We start from the raw sequence: 22,500 nt of genomic DNA, 5'->3' as shown, positions 1-22,500 counted from the left end.
GGTTAAAAATACTTGGAATAAGAATCTCTCTAAGGCTAAGACTTAAATAGGCTAAAAAATATACAATGCAATCAAAATAACAAATAAGAACAATACAAACAATGACGTGAGAGGAAAAAGGTATTAGACCACTAGGGTATTGCATAATAGTGTAGAGAAAATAATGCAACAAATTCCCAAGTCAAAGCCTTTGAACAAAGGCGCTTTCTAGCTCACAATGCCATTTTCGGGACAGGATCCGAAGAAAAGGCCTTTGAATGGATCATAACAAAATCCTAGTCATCAGCACCTGAACTCAAGCATTGTGTGCTATACTCTCAGCCCCGTAACAAAATCCTTGATTGAGCCTTTGAACAAAAGAATCCCTAAATATATAACATATAAAAAATAAAAAAGGACAACACTTGTGAGTGATGAAAATAGAGTGGAATTCTGATCTTTTATTCAAACCATAAGGTTGAAGGGTGCAAAGTTGTGCACTCCAGAAAGCTTCTCTTGTAAGCAGACGATGGTCGAGGCTATTTTGATCGCTAAAATTACCAATTTGTTCAATGATGACGAAAACGAAATCCGACAAAACATGAGTTTCTTTGTTAAAGTGTATCGCCACTTCACAAGTGTTCTTCTTTGTGCTCATGGCCGATTTGTGGTTTCGAAATCTGACTTTAAGCTCGTTAGTGGTTGATCCTACATACTGAACATTACATTTGTTACAAGTGATCAAGTAAACAACATTTTTAGATTTACAATGAAGGTGTTGTCTGATGAAATATTTCCTGCTTGTACAAGTGTTGGAGAAATGATCCGATTCTACTAAAAAATTCTTACAGAGATCGCATTTCCCTTTACATTTATAACAACCTTGTATATCTGTGTATATGGTGCGGCGAGGTCGTGCCAAGATTTCTTTAATGTTTTTGGCTCTTCTAAAAGAGGGAATGATAGATCCCTTTGGGAAAATTTTGGCTAGGGAAGGTGAATTGTCAATGAGATGCCGATGGGAATATAGAATTTTCCCGATGCTTGGCAAAGAAGGATTGTAATCTAAAACTAACGGAAAAACCTTATTAGATTGCTTTATATTGGGAACAAGCAAATTCTCCCTGGGAATGGATTTGACTTTCTCAAATTGTTGTTTGACCTGAGAGGGGTTGTATCCTCTATTAATTAAGTAGCTTTGATATTCAATACTTCGTTTCTCAAAACTTTCAGAGGAAGAACAGTTTCTTCTGACTCTGGTGGCTACACCATAGGGGATAGCTTTAGAGCAATGGACAGGATGGGCGCTATTGTGTAACAAATATATATGGTTATCTGTAGGCTTGGAGTATATATCAGTTTCAATAAAACCGTCAACAAGGCTAAGCGTGAGGTCCAAAACATCCAGTGAAGTAGGGGAGTGAACAAGGGTGAATTTAATAGTGGGATAAAGAGAGTTGATGAATTGCGTGAATTGAAGTAGTTTATTATGTCCTAGTGTCCAAAGATCGAAGATATCATCTCTATACCTCCACCATAGATTAGGCTTAATATTACCTGACAAGGCCTTCTGATCGATTATTCCCATAGCTAAATCGGCATAGCTACAAGCATTTTTAGGTCCCATGGCTGTCCCATGAATTTGAAGGAAATTTTCATCTTTAAACTGAGAATTGTTGTGTTGCAGGCATATTTTAACAGCTTCGACAATGCAATCGGTGGATGGAAAATTTGTTGTTCGAGAATTAAGAGCTTCTGTGATTGCATTGATTCCCAAATTGTTGTCAATATTGGGAAACATGGCGACCACGTCCCATGAGACCAAAAGGCGTTCTTTAGGAAAAGGGCCCAATTTGTTCAGATCTTCAATTTTTTGTAAGAGATGCGTGGTGTCCTTAACGAAAGATGGTAATTTTTGGGCTAAAGGCTTGAGATAAAATTCAGTGAAAGCTGACAGATTTTCAATGGCTGTGCCACAACATGAAGTAATAAGCCTGAGGGGGTTTCCCTCCTTGTGAGTTTTGATGGTGCCAAAAGCCTTGCCTGGTTTTGCATTCCCATTGACAACCCATTGGGCAATGTCATCGCTAATTTGTCCCTTATCAAGCCACTTCTTTGTCCAATTAGAAATAACATCAACATGATGAGAGCTGGGATCTGAATTTAATTTATCATAATGAAGCGGGTTTTGTAATTGTTCTCTCATTTTTTTGTTGTATTCTTCCGTGTCGATGACTACAAATTTGGAGCCTTTGTCCTGAATTTTGATAGAAATGGCGTCAACGTCTGCTAGAGTTGACAACGCGCGTCGCTCACCCGGGGAAAGATTGTCCGGAATGGTACGGACGTTGTTGGGGTTAAATAATTCGGTTTTAACCGACTCAAGAAGCAATTCAAGCTCCGGAAAACGAGAAACGGGGGCCTTCCAACGGGTGGGTTTCTTAATTGCGGGGAATGAGGGCGCGTCGTTGTCAACACTAGAATCATTGTTGTCGTGTTCATTGTGGAAAAAAACAGCGGATCTAAGCCTATTTTCAAATTTCTCCCAGTCCTCTAAAAGTTTAATCCGATTAATATCCCGGGGAACAGGACAAAAAGAGGGGCCCTTGCTAAGTAGGGATTTTTGATCTGCATCGAGCTCATGTGAGGAAAGGTTAATAGGGTAAAATTGTTCTTGCCTCGCAATGGCATTTAAGCGATGCTGACTTAAAATATTAAAAATTCGTTCTTTTCTAGCTTTTCTAACCTTCTTGGAGAACCTCCTGTTGGTCTTCTTGGGCCTGTAATTGGTTTCTGTGGGTGTTTCTGTCTGTAAAGGGACGGTCTTCTTGATCTTGTGTCTGAATCTAAGGTTAAGTTCTCTGTTAAGCGAAGAGATCGTTCTCTTGTCTTGGCTCCAGCATTTCGAAGCATCTTGAACATTAAGTTGCTGAAATAAGCTCCTACGCTTGTCTTCCAATGAATGCTGAAGATCGATGGTAATTGATTGGGTGTAATCAATCAATTCAGTAAGAATGTTCATGGATGCAGTTTGTAAGTGGAAATTACAGCGCTTTTGTAGTTCCTCGCTGTTGGTACCAAGTGCTAACTTAAAATTGAGCTTCAGACCAGAAGGAATAGATTTATTACGTTTGCAGCGTAAAAGAAAACGATGGTGGTGTTGATAACGGGTGAGTTTATTCCAAGTATTGATAATGCTGAATGGTGAAAATGAAGACCTGGACATCCTCGGATCAGTACGAGATGATTCAAAGGCAACCAATTGAATGAACGTAATATTTGAATGAAGATTGGCTTACCAACGGTGATGCCGCTTGGAAGAAGGATCCAAAGGATACCACACGCTTGCACTCGAAAATTGTAGTTTGTGTAGAAAGAGTAAACAGCGAACTTCTTCCGTGGCCATATATATATATATATATATAAAGTAAACACACAAGGCAAAGATCAGCTGTTGCTACTCTGACTTTCTGGCGATCTTCAGGCAACTGGCAGTTCAAATTTATCACAAGCGCATACAAACAAAGGTGACATCTAAAGCAATGGTGTTATATTACATGACGACATTTACTAAACATTTCTGAGCGTCTATTAAGAATGTTCTTTGAACGACCTTTCATGATCATCAGCTTTTCCTCTAGGCACAGAGTGCAGTTTCACTTTCCGTTTCTGCCGGCTGGTAGTTGCTTGACGATGGCCCATCTGATCGAAAATTGCCGATTTTCTTTTTTTAGATTCCAGACGTGTTTGGATAACTTCGTTATATATATATATATATATATATATATATATATATATATATATATATATATATGCTTACACAAGCATATATATGCTTACCCAAGTGCTTACACAAGTGTTACGAAAAAATAAATGCATAAATACCGCGTTTATCCAAATAGAACTATAAGATCCTGAAAAGTGGGAGCGCCATGCTCCTACGAAACAAGCTTGTCGATTTGCAATGAAAAAGTAGTCCACTCTTCTCTATATATAGAGAATATGATTTTACAACAGAGGCCCAAACTTGAGGTACAACCTTTTTAAAACCAACGAGATGTAAAGCCAAAACTGAAACCAATCACGGTATGCACAATTGAATTTTCCCTTTAACTCGCACATAAATTAGTGTCAGTTTTCTTCTGGCAAACTCCTCTCTTGCACGCCTTCTGTTACTTTGAGCAGCGGTTTGTCTCATGATGGTACAGCAATCCATACTATTTGTACCTAAACAATCCTGCTTAAATGACTTAAATCAATCGTTATGGCTCCCAACTGCGTTAAATGTAAACGATCTATAGATCCTTTGGAACGACGGTGAATCCTAGGCCTTGAGCCCCACGATCATTATTCAGTCAAATTTATTTTTAGATCTCACCCATACTCCTAAGGTCATTCTTATCTCTTGTCCTTATGACCACGCGGTGCACTTTCAAGCCAAGTGATGACCAATAAGGTTTCGTCATAAGGTGTAACCACACAGTATATATGACACAAGAAGTTTCAGGGGAATGCGGGCAATTATAGATAGGGGATGCGCTGTCTCATCGCATTGTCTTGACTGGACCAGGACAAAAGTAGAATCTCTATTTTGAATTATGCCTATTTTCTTAACACTGATTTTATTATTTAATCAATGGGCTTGGAATTTATGAAGACATTTACCTCACAGAATCTCGCCATTTTAATCACAGAATATCCCACTGCCAAGATATCTTCAAACCAACGTTCCACAATACTGGAAGGTGATAAACTGACTTTGACTTGCCGAGTCAATGAAGCCACATCGCAAATCAAGTGGAAAAAGAATAACGTTTCTATAACTCAAAGAGCCAACATTACTAAAGACGGTAACAGAAGCATCCTCGTTATTGAAAGAGCGGAAGTTTTTGACAGTGGTAAATACTCATGCGAAGCACTGAACAAGGCAGGCTCTGCGTCCTCTTCTGTTGATATCAAAATAAGAGGTAAAATTATTTTGGATGTAGAATTGTAAGGCAATTTATAATAAACCATTATAAATTAATGTTAATGTGACAACCATGACCTCTGCGAGGGATATCATTTGAGCCTAGACTTTCCGCTCTGTTACAGAGCAACCTTGTCTCACGTGAACGTCACACCTTGCACCAGTATTTAATCACATTCTGGCGCCTCGTGCTTTGGACTAGTATGTCGAGTCCGACCTTTGCTACTGTCATTCCAGTTCTGCCTTCATTGTGAAAACACTTAAGCTCAGAGGCATCTTCACTCAAATTCCCTCCATTCCCTCCCTCTTTTTATACCTGGTGCCTCAATAGCATGTCCCAGGACATGTCATGGGGAATTAGCTAGTTGTACACTATCTGTAGATTTCTCACAGTTAATGACCTACATGTATTTTAACGTGGACTCATGCAATGTTTCTATGTCAATGACACTCTTTTCTAATAAGAAGGGTTAAATGTCCTTTTGCGCTTGTGAAATGATGATCTAATCTATAACTGTGAATAAAATAGGGGTGGGGATGAAGTGTTTCCATGCGAGTCCCTTTTTGCCCCTTAGACTCACTGTACTAGGGTTGTGTGCCTTCTGATCACGCACGGTTTCCGTAGAAACCAGAGGGCGCAATCCTAGACAGGTAAAGACCTCTCACGTGAGGGATTGTAACCCTCTGGAGAGGATTGTGGCCTTGGGGATTGTAACCTCGCATTGCCAACTTGTTGTCATGACCTAGGGGATTGTAACCCCTTGGAGAGCATCGCGACCTCTCTTTGCCGGGCAACTTTAGTTAACCTGCCTTTTCATGACCTGCTAACGGAGTGATTCATCTCCTATCCCATTACCTCACAAACTGTTGTCTGTTTCACTTGTTGTCATGGTTTGGGAACATTAATATTTGTTTGAGAGTGCTTGGAATATGTTACATTTTGAAATAGTCGGTAATATGTTAAATAAAATCCATTATATACATTCTGCTCTTGTAAAGTAATTTCCCCATATATTCTCATTTTAATCAGTCCCTCCTGTAGTTTCCGTGTTTCCACAAAATCAGACTGTTGTTGAAGGAAAAACAACCAACATTAGCTGCAAGGCGAGTGGTGTACCACATCCAAACAATTAAGTTATTGTTGCACTACCAACATGGCAAACATTATTAAACAACACAACTCTCGTATCCTGAGCGCCTTCCCCACCGAGCAATTAAGAATGTGCAATTGCAGGGTTAAAAGTGAATGCCCTATGGACGGAAAATGCCTAACCAAATTCATTGTGTACAAAGGGGAAGTAGGGGCTAACAACGGTAAGCGAGTCTACTACGGAGCCTCGGAAGGAGAATTCAAGACCCGATATAATAACCATACCAAATCCTTTAGGTCAAGGAGATACTGCAACGAGTCTGAACTTTCCAAATATATATGGAAACTGAAGGACAACAACACAAATTTCATCCTCAAGTGGAGCATTGCATCATTTGCATCACCGTACAAGTGTGGCACCAGAAAGTGTGACCTTTGCCTGTCTGAAAAAGCCGCCATTGTTAGAGCTGACCCAAAGTTCCTGCTAAACAAAAGAACTGAATTAGTATCTAAATGTCCTCATAGAAATAAGTTCCTACTGCACAATGTGAAGTAATGAGCTTCCACTTTAGGGAATTCTATAAATACCGAGTAATGCGCATTAATTAAGATCATTGTAGCCTGAAGATTGTGTCGAGAACATGAAACTCTGAGTCGCTACTGTGTCTCTTGCTTGTCTTATGTTATATAATTTGCGCTCTACAAAACTATTGAGCCCTCTTCCACGTCGCTGAACTCCTAATAATAGGTATATATATATATATATATATATATATATATATATATATATATATATGTATATATATGGTTACACAAGCATATATATGCTTACCTAAGTGCTTACACAAGTGTGATGAAAAAATGAACGCATAAATACCGCGTTTATGCAAATAGAACTATAAGATCCTGAAGTGGGAGCGAAATGTTCCTACGAAACAAGCTTGTCGATTTGCAATAAAAAAGTAGTCCACTCTTCTCTATATATATAACCAGTTCCAACTCCTTTGTTGTTGAGCACTCGCTGAGGGCTAGTATTGGAATTTTAAGTACTGTGTATATATAAATATATATATATATAAATATAAATATAGCGCAAGTATATATGCTGCGGTTTTGAAAACAAGGTCAAACTTGGCTGCAAAATCCAAAGTGGAACTGCCGCCTTCGGTAGCAGTTGCACTGACCGCGAGCTTTAAATTCCTAGGGGGGGGCTGCGTCATGGCTTGTCGCATGCAAGTCTAACAAGTATGAGGTAATAGTCCATGGCCAAAAGAATTCAATAGACCTCTTTATTGGAGGGTGAGGGAAGTAAATGACGACTTATAGGGTCTGGAAAACAGTGAAAGATATCCAATGTTAAAACAAGTTGTTGCATTTATGTGAGATATATAGCTGGAGTTTTCAAAACAAGGTCAAACTTGGCTGCAAAATCCAAAGTGCAACTGCTGCCTTTGGCAGCAGTTGCACTGACGGCAAGCTTTAAATTCCTAGGGGGGGCTGCGTCATGGCTTGTTGCATGCAAGTCTAACAAGTATGAGGTAATAGTCCATGGCCAAAAGAATTCAATAGAACTCTTTATGGGACGGTGAGAGAAGTAAATGATGACTTATAGGGTCTGAAAAACGGTTAAAAATATCCAATGTTAAAACAAGTTGTTGGATTTATGTGAGATATATAGCTGGAGTTTTCAAAACAAGGTCAAACTTGGCTGCAAAATCCAAAGTGCAACTGCTGCCTTTGGCAGCAGTTGCACTGACGGCGAGCTTTAAATTCCTAGGGGGGGTTGCGCGAATTCGCTAAAAGATAGCCGCTGGAGTTTTCGCTTGAGCACGGGCATAGCCAGTGTTCAAGCCAGTGTGGTCGCTCAAAATTTTGGGGGCTTGCCGTCAAGGCCTGCTTTGCCAAACAGCCCAGGGACAGTTCTAACTCTGAGTTGTGTGTCAAAAGCACAGGGCTGAGGGGGTTGCTGCTTTGAAACTTTAACTGCAGTTAGAGTTTGTGTTCTTGTTAAGTGAGACTTTACAGTGTAGGATGCCTTGGCAATTTTTCCTGGACTAGTGTAGGTCTGAATGATAGTTTTCTTTTGATCACCAATTAGAGTGAACCCACAGTGTGACGTGGGTGGGTGATTGGCAGTTGTCTGACCAAAGCACAGGGGTGGGGAGGATAGTTTTTTTTTGACTTTGTGACGGCAGCAGAATTACCTTGTTTTCACAATTTCTGCAGGCACCTTTTGACAAATCCAGTTAGAAATTTATTATTATCTGCGCGTTTCTCTCCACAGTGGCATTCTGTGAGCCACGCTGAGTAAATCGAGTGTCATCAGCCGATTTTTGGCTGAATTTCAGGCGTTTGGCCCTTGATATCTGAGCGAATTCGCTAAAAGGTAGCCGCAGGAGTTTTCGCTTGAGCACGGGCATAGCCCATGTTCAGGCCAGTGTGGCCGCTCAAAATTGAGGGGGCTTGCCGTCAAGGCCTGCTTTGCCAAACAGCCCAGGGACAGTTCTAACTCTGAGTTGTGTGTCAAAAGCACAGGGCTGGGGGGTTACTGCTTTGAGACTTTAACTGCAGTTAGAGATTGTGGCCTTGTTAAGTGAGACTTTGCAGTGTAGGATGCCTTGGCCATTTTTCCTGGACTAGTGTAGGCCTGAATGACAGTTTGCTTTTGATAACAAATTAGAGTGACCGTAAAGTGTGACGTTGGTGGGTGATTGGCAGTTTTCTGACCAACACACCAGGGGTGGGGAGGATAACTGCAGACAGTACTGTTTCGGCCTTCTGGGCCTCATCAGTGCAGTGCTGATGTCTAGGATGGAGGTTAAGCAATAAAGCCACCCCAGATGTCCCACGCATGTGGTACATCCGCGTCATGCCAGAGTGCTCAAACTAGCGAGCTACTGAGCATGCGCAATTGCTAGCGGCAATGACTCATCCTAGTAGAGTGCTCAATTTGGACATGAAAGCAAAAGCTTTGTAATGCCAAAGAGCTATATCTAACTGCAGACAGTGATATCGTAAAACTTTATTCAAAAACCAAATAAAAACAATATTTACAAAATTACTCAAGAGAAGAGGCTACAGCTAAAAGAAAAATACAAGCTTATCAGCACAGATTTTACATACAGCTGGATGAACCCAGATAGAATTAAACTTAGCCTGAGAAAAGCGATGAAAGTCAACTTGGATCCTACGTTTAACATCAGCAATAATAAACTTAGCGATAGCTCTAGAGTCCTCTCCACCATTGTGAAAGGTAGCCTTATTACGAAATTTCCAAATACCGCACAGAATCGACTTGATGATGTACAAAAGCAGACGCAGGCACTTCCTTTCAGGCACCGGGAATTGGTAAAAAAACACGAAGGGGCAATTGGGAACGAAGGGGGCTGACAAAAGCGAGATAACATAGGGACAAAACAAGACCAGACCAATTTAACCCTACGACAATTCAAGAAACAATGATCAATGGTCTCTAGACAGGCGCATAAAGCACAGCGAGGCGAGCGAATATAGCCCCAGGTGTGAAGAAAATGTCGCACCTTAACGGCACGGAGGGTAATCAACCATGCAAGATCATTTTTGTAGTTCTCAGTAAATGAATCACGGATCAGACCCCAATGCCGAGAAAGGAAAAATCGAGAGGGTACGAAGCCTGACCAGAGGGCAGGGAAAATCGGGATGGTGCAGAAATTCGCTAGCAAAACCTTGTAAAAGGCGCGAGACGTGTAAGTAAACCCAGGAGGTAAATCAGTGGCCTGAAAGGAAGAAAGGACACTCGCATAAAAGGCAGTGGGGCGGGCAGCGCTTGGAGTTAGGTTATCACGCAGCCCGGCCCACTCCGGCCGCAAAGGAGCTAACACAGAGCCACAAAAATACTTAGCAAGGTAAAAACCCTTAGAACTAGAATCGGACACGGAAGTAACTAAAGCCGCAAGCCGCAAGGCGCGGCCCTGGCAAGAAAATCCTTTAAACCCAAACCTCCACTATCAACAGAACAAATAAGCGATTTACGAGCTACAGTCTCTAATCGAGCGCGCCACAAAAAGGGCCATATCAGACTATTAAGTTTACTATAAACCCATTTAGGGGGTACTAAAACGTGCGACTCATAGAGCAACTTACTTAACGCTAATATGTTCAAAATAAGGACCTTCCCAATAAAGGACAACGAGCGCGACTTCCATCTAGAAAGAGTTTTGTCGAGTTTGGACAAACGCGGTTCCCAATTATCGCGCTCAACGTCAACAGTGCCGAAGAATACGCCTAAAATCTTCATTTTCCTAACCCAAGTGAGACCAAGTGGTTCGTCAAGGCGGTCTTTCCAGGCACCAAGCCACATGGCCTCAGTCTTGGACAAATTAAGCTTCGCACCAGAGCCACGCTCGTAAAACGCAATCGCATCAAAAAGTGAGAAAAGGGAAGAATCGTTTTTGACAAAGGCCGTAGTATCGTCAGCATACTGGCCGACTTTAAACTGGACACCAACAGCCCCCGGCAAGAGAAAGCCTTCGATCGCGGGAGAGTCCCTAATACGGCAGGCTAAAACTTCAACGCAGAGAACATAAAGCATAGGGGACAGGGCGTCGCCCTGCCTGACCCCCCGCAGCAAAGGAACAGGATCGGAAAGGAAATCGTTAACTAGGATACGCATATAAGCGCCGTTATACAAAGTGAAAATACAGCTACAGAAGGAGGGCCCAAAACCGAAGTGTTCTAAAAGATTCATCAGAAAGGACCGATTAACGCGATCGAAGGCTTTCTCCTGGTCTAAACAGACAGAACACCTGTCTCGCCGGTTCTCTCAATAAAATCTAGTGTATCGCGAAGAAGAGCCAAATTAGAAGAAATAGATCTACCTGGAACAGAACACGTCTGATCAGGGTCTACAATAGACCCCAACACTTTTTTCAAACGGAGGGAAAGGACTTTTGAACAAATCTTATAATCCACATTCAGTAACGAAATGGGACGCCAGTTTTTTAGATTTCTACGATCATCTTTCTTATGAACAAGACGCGTAACACTCGATTTAATAGAGTCAGACAGCTCACGATGGGCGAGAGACTCATTAAACATATCAACTAAAAGGGGCCCCAAGAGGGACCAGAACGCAGAATAAAACTCAACAGTTAAGCCATCACAACCGGGCGTTTTGTTCCTATTAGAGAGGCGAAGGGCCTCGGACGCTTCTTTCAAAGAAAGAAGACCCTCGCATGATTCGCGCTCAGCTTCCGATAACCGGCGGGTAACGTGCTCAAACAAATGGGATTGGGCTACAGGGTCAATTGGCTCTTCAGAAAATAGGGAAGAATAAAAACGCTCGTGAGCTTGAATCATGTCAGGGAGGGAAAAAACCTCTTGCCCCTCAGAATCAAAGACAGAGGAGACGGAGCCTTTCTCGTGTCTCTCATTTTCAAGACCGAGAAAGAAACCAGAGGGAGACTCCCCCTCCTCTGCCCACTTAACCCTGCTGCGAATCTTAGAACCCTCGAGCTCGGAATCTAAAAGCGACCGCAGAGCAGCCTCTGAAGTCAGAATTTCAGGACTAGCAGAAACATCGCCCGAAGCCAAACGATTCTTCAGAGCAATTAAGCGATTGGTTAGAAAAACCTTCTGGGACGAGAGTAAACGGTGTTTACGACGAGAAAAGGCGATCGTAGTGAGCTTAATGTCAGACTTTAAACACTCCAAAAATCGAGCTGAGAAGCAAAGCAATGCCGAAAGGCCAGAAACTGCTCAATTAAATCCGAAATCTCTAAACAAAAGGATTCGTCATCGAGGAGAGAATTATTAAACTTCCAAACTCCCGGGCCTCGCAGGGGAAGAGCCGCAATATCATAGTGTAAGATAACAAAGTCATGATCTGAGAAAACGCATGGGAGAATATCGCACCTAGTGACTTGATTACATTGAAGCCGCGGGACCAAAAAGGTATCCAGTCTGCTGGCAATTGAATGGTCTGGGCTAAACCAGGTGAACTGCCTGTCTCGGGGATGCAAAAGACGCCAAGCGTCACGGAGGTTACAGCGAGATTTTAGGTCCGAGAAGCCGGAGTCGAGGGAAACCGACCTACCCAATTTGTCAAGCGCCGAGTCAAAACAATTCATATCCCCCCCAATCAGGAGCCGGGAGTTTGGAAGAAAAAAGGACGGGACCGACTGAAAGAAAATGTTTCTCTCAGCCGGAATCGTCGTCACATAAAGTTTAAATAGATTAAGATTGAAATCGTCAAACTTAACAAGTAAGCTGAGAATGCGCCCACTTTGATCCTTCTGCCAAACAGAAACATTATTACGAAAAACATCAGAACATAAGATAGCTACCCCCCCCCCCCCGCACCACCCGACAGCCGGGGCCCAGAAGCTGGGGCCCGGCCACGAAGAGGAGAAGGAGCGCAGAACAGCGTCATTCGAAATCATAGTTTCTTGAATGAAACAAAAGTCTAGGCGTGAAGCACGAAAGAAATCAGAGACCAGCGAAAACGTACGTTGACTTAAACCCCTAACATTAATCGTAGCGCACTTTAAGAACGTTAAACTAAGTGGGCGCATCCTCCCTTACTACAGACAGACGAGACGACTTGCCCAAAGCAGCGCGTCGGGACGAGCCATGTCGAGATCTCTTCCTTCGGCGAGAGGGCCGCTCAGACACAGGAGACATATTATCAGGCACGGCGTCGGAATCCATCAGTTCAGATGTGGCTATACTCTCAGGCTCAGACTCGTCACTCTCAACACTCGTATCGGTCAGGGAAGAAACGGGAAATTCTTGCACTCCGGGAACTTGAACATCAGGGGAATCCTTGATGAGGCCTTGAGAAGTTAAAAGGTCAGGAGCAGGCTCAGAAGAAATGGCCGAGGCCAAGGGCTGGTCAAATTCAGCTTCCAGGGAATCGTCCTCAGACCTTGCCGAATCTTCCTCTGCATTCTCTCCTGGGGGGCTATCAAGATCCACGTCACCTGAATCAGCATTCTCAGCATCTAGAGTAGTGGGGGGGACATCCACGGGAGGAGGGTCAGCAGCAGGCTGGCTCGGGGGCTCAGCATCAACGGCATCACGATGCGAAAGCGGGCGGCGATACCAAGAGTGGCGGCAATCAATGGCCATGTGGCCAGGTTCTTTACAAATACAGCATCGAACCCCAGCAGGACAATCACGGGCATGATGTCCAATTACTTCACAGTTAAAGCAGAGCATCTGACGACACTCTTGGGCCAAATGACCTGGCTCCTTGCATCTTCTACAGGTCCTCACTTGGCCTTCGTACTGTACACGGAGAAGGTACTTACCAAAACGAAGGTACGACGGGATGGGGTCATCGATACACATGCGAAGAATACGGATACCATTCTGGACCTGGGGGAAGCCCTGGACGGAGGAGCGACGCTGGGAGTAAACAGTGCCATACTTCGACAGACGGAAGGTCAAAGCCGAGTCAGGTAACTCAAAAGGAACGTCGTACACAACAACATAAGACAAGGCTCTGCCTGCAAGATGAGCTGCATGAGGCTGGTTTCCAACAAAGAAAGACGACTGCTGCAGAAATTTGTTTCGGATCTCCTCTTTCGTAAAGGTGAGGACTACTGACCCATTCTGGGATCTCTGAAGGCAACGGACTGACGTCGGAGGAAAACCATCTCTCACCAAGCTATTAAAGATTTGCTTGGTCGTAATTTAGCTGTCAGGGAGTGTGAAGTATGCAGAAGCAAAACGATCAGGCATGACATTCAAAACATCAAAATGCTTTCTTTCAGAAGAAGACAGATAAGACCTGCGACGCGGAGCTACACTGGAAACTTTTGGACGAGAATCAACAGCACCAAGAGTCACTCTATCAGCATAAGAGCCTCCAGGACTGGTATCCATGTGGGATAGGGATTAGGGTAGGACCCACGCCATTCCCTCCCGGCAGGTACTTAGGACAGGGTCCAACAAAAAAGGATAAAAGCCAATTAGTCTACCACAAACGTGCTATGATGGGCTTCTGGGCCTCGTCAGTGCAGTGCTGATGTCTGGGATGGAGGTTAAGCTTATAAAGCCACCCCAAATGTCCCACACATGTGGTACATCTAAGCCGTGCAAGAGTGCTCAAACTATTGAGCTAGTGAGCATGCGCAATTGCTATCGGCAATGACTCATCCCAGTAGAGTGCTCAATTTGGACATGAAAGCAAAAGCTTTGTGAATGCCAAAGAGCTATATCTAACTGCAAACAGTACGGTTTCGGCCTCCTGGGCCTCACATACATTGCAATTTGTCACCACCCGGTTGTCACCACAATGGCTTTATGGCAACTCCTGAAGTTGGGCACAGGATGTACGATTACATATATATATACAGCGTTTTGCAAAATTTTGAACCCCCCCCCCCCCCCCCCCGATATATATATATAGAGAGAGAGAGAGAGAGACATAACTATAATACAACGACGAAGAGACAAACTCTTGACAGTTCCAGCGTTTAATCGACGTTTCGGCCTTCGGCCTTCTTCAGGATAGTTTAAAAGTTAAAAATTAAAAAGCTATATACAATTGTTGTGAGTGGCAAAGTTACGGGCTTTATATAGTACACAAAAAATGGAAATTAAGGTTATGTAACAAAAGAAAAGTCTTAATTACAAGCTAGGCAAAACAAAAAACAAATGATAAAAAGGAACAAACAGACTAATTAGATAAATCGTGTTATCACGTAACAAACCCCCATTGAGGGCCTCTGAATGAATGTGCGGGTCAATGCCATAACAAGGTCCTCAGAGAGGGCCCCTAAACAATGTAATAGATTACCAATCAAAAGCCCCTGAATGAAAAACCAAACACAAACATAACAGAATCCCCCAATAGAGTTTTTGAACAAAGACAACAACGACTAAGTGAAGGCTAACAAAACAAAAGGGCAAGATTACAAACTGGAAACATTCAAAGCTAGATGGGAGCTAACGAGGTCCTACAGACAGCAAAAATTACGATGATTACAAATTTGGGCTGAAAAGAATTTACACTACAATAGAGACAAAGTCAACTGTTGTAGCAGATACGATTTTTGGATTTGAATTCACGCCTTTGTTAAGACCGTGTGGATATAATGAAAAGAGTTGTGAGGTCCAATATGCTTCTCTGGTGAGGAGCAGTTGTTCAAGATGGGTGGCATTTTTTGTGGTTTACAATTTGTTCGATAATAATAAAACTAATTTGACAAATTTGATGCTCAAAAGAATTATAATGGACCGCCAGCTCACATGTTCTTCTGTTCTTAAGCATTGATGATTTATGGTTACGAAAACGAACCTTGAATTCTGTTGAAGTGGAGCCCACGTACCGCTTTTTGCATTTGTTACAAGCAGCCAAATAAATGACATTTTTGGAAGTGCAGCTTAATTTCTGATTAATCCTATATATGCGGCCCGTAGCAAAACTCTTAAACTTAGTATCTTGAATCAAAAATGTTTACAGAGGTCACATCTTTTGTTACATTTGGCAACAACCTCGATCATCTTCCAAGGTTTCATTTCTGGCTTCAATGTTCCGAAATTTAGATGGAGCTAAGATTTCTTTTAGGTTTTTTGTTCTGCGATAAGCTGGAAAAATCGACTTTGATGGAAAAATCTCTAAAAGCTCAGGAGACAATCTAAGTAAGTGGGAATGTTTTTTAATCACCTGCTGGATGTCTGGAAGAATTGGGTTGTAGTCAAGTACTAGAGGAAAAACCTTTTTCTTTGGCTTGACTCTTTTTGTTAGGAGTTCGGACCTCTCATTGCTTAATGCTTTTTCAAATTGTCTGTCCACTAATTCCTGCTGTAATTTTGTGAGCACAGATATCCTTTATATTCTTCACATCTCTTGTTCAAAAATTGGTCTGTAGAACAATTGCGTCTAATTCGAAGAGCCACCCATAGGGAATTGCACGCATACAATGTGATGGGTGCGAACTCGAAAAAGGTAAATAAAGATGACTATCGGTTGGCTTAGCATAAATATCAGTGATTATAAACCATCTTGGAGGTGCAAAGTAAGATCTAGAACGTTGAGGCTACTCTCCGAATATACCAGTTCAAACTTGATGGTGGCATAGAGTGAATTAATATACTCCGTAAATTCTAGCAATTTCGTCAAACCAAGAGTCCAAGATCAAACACATCATCTCTATACCTCCACCAAAGCATAGGCTTGCTTGCACCTCCAAGTTTAGCCTTCTCATCAATTAATCCCATTGCCCGGTAGGTGTGAATTTCTCATGTTAAGAGATATTTCTCGCATTAAATTGCGAAATCTAACGACTGCATTAAGAAAAAGAAACCTTTGTGAAACTAAAAAGTTGTCAACCTACTGTGACTGTACTAAATTTCAAATTGCAACGTATAGCAAGGACTTGCGCTGGCGTGTAATCAGCCTCAAATATCAGTGCCTTTTTAGCAACAGACGGATAGCTCGTCTGTTGGATATGCATAAGAGTAACAGTGAAGCGAATTTTAAGAAAATTCTTACTTACGGGTGATGTGCAGTGCTTTAAAGTTGGAAGGCCTAATATCTCCAGTCTTCACGTTCACGAACAATTTGTATTGGTAGAAGCAGCACTAAAAGACCCTTCTATGACATTAGAAGAGCTTCTTTGGGAATTCAACATTCGACTGGCTCGCAGTACTGTTTATCCACCGTCAAAAGAAATCTTCGGAGGTTTGGCTTCACATTTAAGCAGGTCGGTGTTACCAGTTGTCGAATAAATATTTTAGTGTCTTTTTACCTAGTATCCCGTTTTTTTAACACCCAGTCTCAAATCTAACTTCCGAGTGCATGTTTTCCTAATTTTAGCTTTGCAAAGTAGCTGTACAACAAAGCGATACTTTAAGAGAGGAGTTCCGAGCAAGCATAGCGCAATATGACCCAGAGATGCCCCTATTTCTTGACGAAACCGGATCTGTGAGTTGTTATGTTTGGATTAATGGGGTCCAATGTTTGCTGCTGTTGAGATACTCGGATGACTATGATGATCAATAAGACTATTATTATTATTATTATTATTATTATTATTCAGGAAAGACGTTTAGTGAGACGATGGGGATATGGGTTAAAAGGAACCCGCGCTTGCATCAAGAGATACGTGACATGGGCTCCTCGTTTGTCAGCAATAGCTGTAATGGTTCAAGCGACATCCGTTGTATCTCAACAATGAGAGGAAGTGTGAATGGGGACAAATTTATCCAGTTTTTACAAGACCACCTTGTACCTATGCTACAGCCTTTTGATGGAATGAACCTCAACTCCATCGTAGTTATGGGTAGGTATGAAAGGAAAAGGCATCGAATTGCGGAAAGTGCATGTTTATCACAACTTGGAATGTTAAAGTTGTTGTAATCGCTTTCAGATAATGCTGCTATTCACCATGTTCCAAGGGTAAGGGATATTATTGAAGGTACCGGAGCACTGCTGATTTATTTACCACCCTACAGCCCTGACTACAATCCGCTAGAGGAACTCTTCAGCAAAGTAAAGGCCACATAAGAAGAAATGACGTTGTTTTTCAAGCCACTGATAACCCAGAAGCCTTATTGTTGAAAGCTTCCATCATGTGACAAGTCAGGATTGCAATAATTACTTCCAGCATGCTGAGTACATCTAACCTACTATACATGCACCTCTTTGTAACATGCACTCTTTTGTTGCTACTTCATCACCGTTTAGTCGATGTTACATTTACATTCTTCGATCCTTAAACAGAAAAAGAAAATCTAACAAGTTCTAAGTGTCCATTTCTCGTAGGATTTTTTCCTTTTGTTGGCGGTATTCTCTTCAGTGAGGACGTTGTCAGCGAGTAGCTGTTTTAAGTCCTTAAGCTGGTTTATCAGCTGTCCCCGTTTTTTTCAACCTGAAAAAAAAATAAGCAAAACAGACTTATTCAAATGTCGATTCCTGGTTTCTTTCTTTTTTGATAACGTAAAATACGATTCTCTGCACTAAACGTTATACAATGTGCTAGGCTGTAGTTGCTGATTCCGGGATCCCAAAGCCATCATGGATGCGGCTACTGCCGCTGCCACGGTCTCAGCTATAGATGTTCCCTGGTCTGTTTTTTTCTGTGCTGGGGTGCCTTCTCTAAAATAGGGTACGTGTGAGGTTCGTCCTCAGAATGGTGTGTGCCAACAACCTGTTTAAAAGAACCCTGTTAGCTTTAGTAGCATTTTGCGCGAGTCTTTATTTAATGGTTTACATGATAAAAGCTTCTCTGATTCAAATTCACTGGGGAACGAGAGTAAAAACTATTTATACCAGCATATTGCCCATGCACGAAGTTTATAATGAGGCCAACGTCCCGCATGTTTTTTCTGTAAAGCACTGAACTTTTCATCCACTTTGGATTTTTTGGCTCGTTTCTCTGAAACTTCATCCTCGTGTCCTTCATTTTCACTCGAAGAGGTCAGGCCTTAAAAAAATTTTAACAAGTTTAATTAAACGTGATATTGCACATGGAGACATGAGAGGTTAGTGAATTGTTAAAAGAGTTTCATTCCTGCACTTACGCTTCTCTCGTTTTCCTCTTATTGCTTTCGTTTTTCATGACGAAGACATCTCACGTGTGGGTCAACCCACAAGTTTATTGGCCATCCACTTCCGTGTCATACGCAGACTGTAAAGTGCGGGCGTCGACTATGTGAAACTTTTTGTTTCCCCGGCCTTCAATGAAGTACCCGATTTGAAAAGATGTATTTTAAGCTGGTTGCATCAAATTCGAGTACTTTTGAAGCAAGTACTCCTTCAGTTCCTCGGCAAACGTAAATTTGGGAATATCCGTGAGCTCGAAATGCAACAAATTTAGATTTCTTTTCTTGTCCAAGATGCGAAGATGGACTTTGAATTTTTCTGTACTTGTTTCCTGCTGCATCTCTTCCCGGTGTTCAACAACGAATCCCAACAACATTGCATCCACGTGGGCCATTTATATAACGTCAGACAAAGGGTGAGAAAAATTATAATTATTTCCCTAGATGATCACCCTTAATTAACAGCCTATCACGCCCACCACGTGCTGAATACTAGTAAGCTGCAACAACGTGCATGGTTTTCTTATAAAGGGGGGCCTAAAACTGACGTGATTGTTATAGGTATATGGGAATAGTGCGAATGACCCTTGCAGTTGTTGTAACTTGTCGAAACATACACTCAGCTTGTGATGGAAAAATTGTAAAAACAGTTCTCACGTGTGTCTGTAAAGTGTGAAATATCCCTTAAAACGAGAGATTCACACCTACTTGGCAACTGCACCTGCCATGAACTGGGCACGCAAATATAAAATATATCAATATATATTCTGGGGGTTCAAATTTTTGCAAAACGCTGTATATATTAATATATAAATATTTTAAGAGGAAAAAAGGACGCAACTACAAACTACTTTCTCTTAAAAATATTTTCCCCTCTGCTTTAACGTATGAGCACTGTTCCACGAGAAAATCGACTTACAGACTCCCTATATATATATATATATATATATATATAATCCTCTGATGAGTGGGCGACCACGAAACAGGCTTGTAGGGATGAACTTGTAGTTTATTTGTCTTTTTCTTCCATATATACTACGCTACGCTCTACTTCTATGTATTGAGCACTGTTTCATTACGAAAAGTCAAGTTTATATATATATATATATATATATTATATAATAATATATATATATATATATATTATATAATATTATTATATATATGAAACAATACGATGATGCCATGCCTCGTATAATAGTAAATAACTTATGAAGACTTCTTAAGGCAAATTGGATTATAATGGAAACGTCAAACGTTCCGCCGGTTAGGGCTTGCATCAGTGACTGGATAAGTTATTTTACAAGACGTTTGCACGCAGTCTCGTAGAAAACTTATGTTACTTTGGATGCGAACTAAATTCTTCGCCGCCGAACCGGTTAATATGTTGAAAAAAATTCCGATGGATGCCATGCCTCGTATAATATTAAATAACTTATGAAAGACTTTCTTAAGGCAAATTGATTATACTGGAACGTCAAACGTTTCGCCGGTTAGGGCTTCATCAGGGACTGATAAGTTGATTTATATATATATATATATAATAATATATATATATATATATATATACATGCATATATTCTACGGTATATAAATAAGCCTGCATCATTACTTGATCCCTCTGATTTACCTTTTGATGCCTAAGTTGGTGTTTGCTGTGAATCGTTAGTCCGATCCTTACGTTTAAGGCTTTGAGGGGGTTTAGGCTTTCCCATCTCATTCGTGTAGGAACCCCGGGATACTCACGTTAGGCCAAGTCACTATCTGGATATGCTGCACGTTGCCAGCGTTGGTTGTGTAGTGGTCCTCACACCCTAACCGGTTGTTCAGCGGGGACGTGGGTTCAAAATCCCGCTCAGGCAATTCTTCATGTTTTTAATTTCGAAATAATTAATCAGTGATTTACAGGATGGGTTTTCATTTCTTCATTCTGCGGTGAATATATGACATATATATACTATATCATTTAGAATGAAGAACTGGAAACTCCTACCGATGTAGTCCGCGGAGACTCCAGTACGAAATACTGACTTATCCATTTTTGAATGAAATTACAACACACATGCCGTGAGTGGGAATCAAACGCCGCGCTTTCCATGTGATTACATGTCAAGTGTGCTAACTACCTGCACCATGTGAACGACAACCTCTATCTGAATACAGATCCAATCAGAGAAGTGATTTGTTAAGCCCCGCGGGCTCTCCGGCGCTTTTCATCATTCAGGACAGGGACTTATCATCGGATCATCCGATAGAAGATTTCACCTTCATAGGCTACCAGAAATACCAAATTGCATTTAGAATGATTTAGAACTGGAAAATAAATCCAACGACTGCTAGTCATTCGTAGCCAGCTATCGGGGGATCCCAGATAACCCCTCTCCCTTATACTGACTGATTCATTTGTTTGAATGAAAACACACGCCCAACATATGCCGTGTGTTAGTGCGGCCCAAATCGAACCCGCTGTTCCCATTGTATTACATGTCATGTGTGCTAAACCACTGCACCATCACACCACACCCTGCTTAAAACAGAGCAATCAGGACAGGTGATTTGTTAGCCGCGGGGCTCCCCGTGCGTTTTAATCATGGCTAATGAGGATGTTTGAGCACATCATCCCGATCCCAGCCAATTCTGGCTGCCTCCAAAGGAGACTTCAACCACCTATTGCCTGTGGGACATGATGACCACCACTGAATTGTCCTCTATTGGCAAACGCAGGTGAGTTCCTAAGGGCCTGCCTTTCTTTCTGATTTTAGTAAGGCTTTTGACCCTCAAGTGAAGCCATGATACTCGCAGCTTATGAACGCAATTTTACAATTGCGTAGAGAAGCCAGGAAAAATTCAGGACTTCAACGGGGTCCTGATTTTTTCAGGCTTCTCTACTCAATTGTAAAAATTGGCTGCCTGAAATTGAAGCCTGAAAAAATTCAGGACTTCAACAACGGGCGTGTCCTGAATTTGTTTCAGGCTTCTCTACGCAATTGTGTAAAAAATTGCGTGGTTTCATAACTGCGAAGATCATAGCTTCACTTGATTTCATATCCGCAGTTCATATATGATTCATTTCATATACCACTTTTCATCATTGTTGATTTTGACCATTTTGACCACACTATCCAGGTCAATAAAACTCATCCATCTGGGGTTCGAGGTTTCATTATTACGGTGGATTTGCAGTTTTCTCTTGTGGCCGACGCCAAGCTGTTAAGATTAAGAACCATTGTATCCCCTTGGATGCCCGTGGCACGCTGAGGGTTCCACAGGGCACTAAGCTTGGCCCCATCCTGTTCCTCCTGATGATTTAATAACGATCTCGCGAACTGAAACCCCCAACTTCCTATCGTAGCCACTGGAAATATGTTAGATGACCTACACAAATATCCGAGGGGTCATCCCCAAAGGCGGCACATCGTCCCTTCAGAAAGATCCTTGAACCGTTATTGCACAGTGGTCGTCGCGTCAACAATATGAACCTCAACCCAAAGGAAGTGCAAGGAACTTGTGATTAGCTCGCTTAGAACACGGCCAGATCTCGGCCCTTTGTGCGTCAAATGAACAATGAACGCGTCTCTTCACATAAAGTCCTTGGCTACAGTCAATATCAGAGACACTCTTAGGAGGAATGAGCACGTGCGTGAGATCGTCTCCAAAGCTTCCTAAACGCCTTTACATTTTACTTGAAGAGTGCCTCAAAAAGCCGGTCCCGGAATTCCACCGGAAGACCTTTATTAACATCTTCTAGTGCCTTGGTACGATCGGTCCTCGAAATACGCCTGCGTCACTTGGTCTACCAGCCTGCCGATTTACCTCAAGGACAAGGATCCGAGAGATGTCCAGAAAGAAAGAGCTGCTGGCGTATATTATTCCCGGTACTAGAGCCTTACAGAGATTCGATTGTGGCTGCACAATCTACTCGCTAAATGTG

General features: G+C 42.0%; 1 protein-coding gene across 1 annotated transcript in view; it reads left to right on the top strand.

The window, feature by feature from the left end:
• The window catches only part of LOC138003092 (vascular endothelial growth factor receptor 1-like), a 63,000-nt gene that overhangs the window by 15,715 nt on the left and 24,785 nt on the right, over window positions 1-22,500 (top strand). Inside the window, exon 5 of the mRNA XM_068849031.1 lies at window positions 4,674-4,946. Coding sequence (XP_068705132.1) covers window positions 4,674-4,946 — 273 coding nt within the window. The remainder of the gene's footprint in view (window positions 1-4,673; window positions 4,947-22,500) is intronic.

The sequence above is a fragment of the Montipora foliosa genome, chromosome 5, assembly GCF_036669935.1.
Source record: "Montipora foliosa isolate CH-2021 chromosome 5, ASM3666993v2, whole genome shotgun sequence".
NCBI lineage: Eukaryota > Metazoa > Cnidaria > Anthozoa > Scleractinia > Acroporidae > Montipora > Montipora foliosa.
This window is presented reverse-complemented; position numbering and strand designations above follow the sequence as displayed.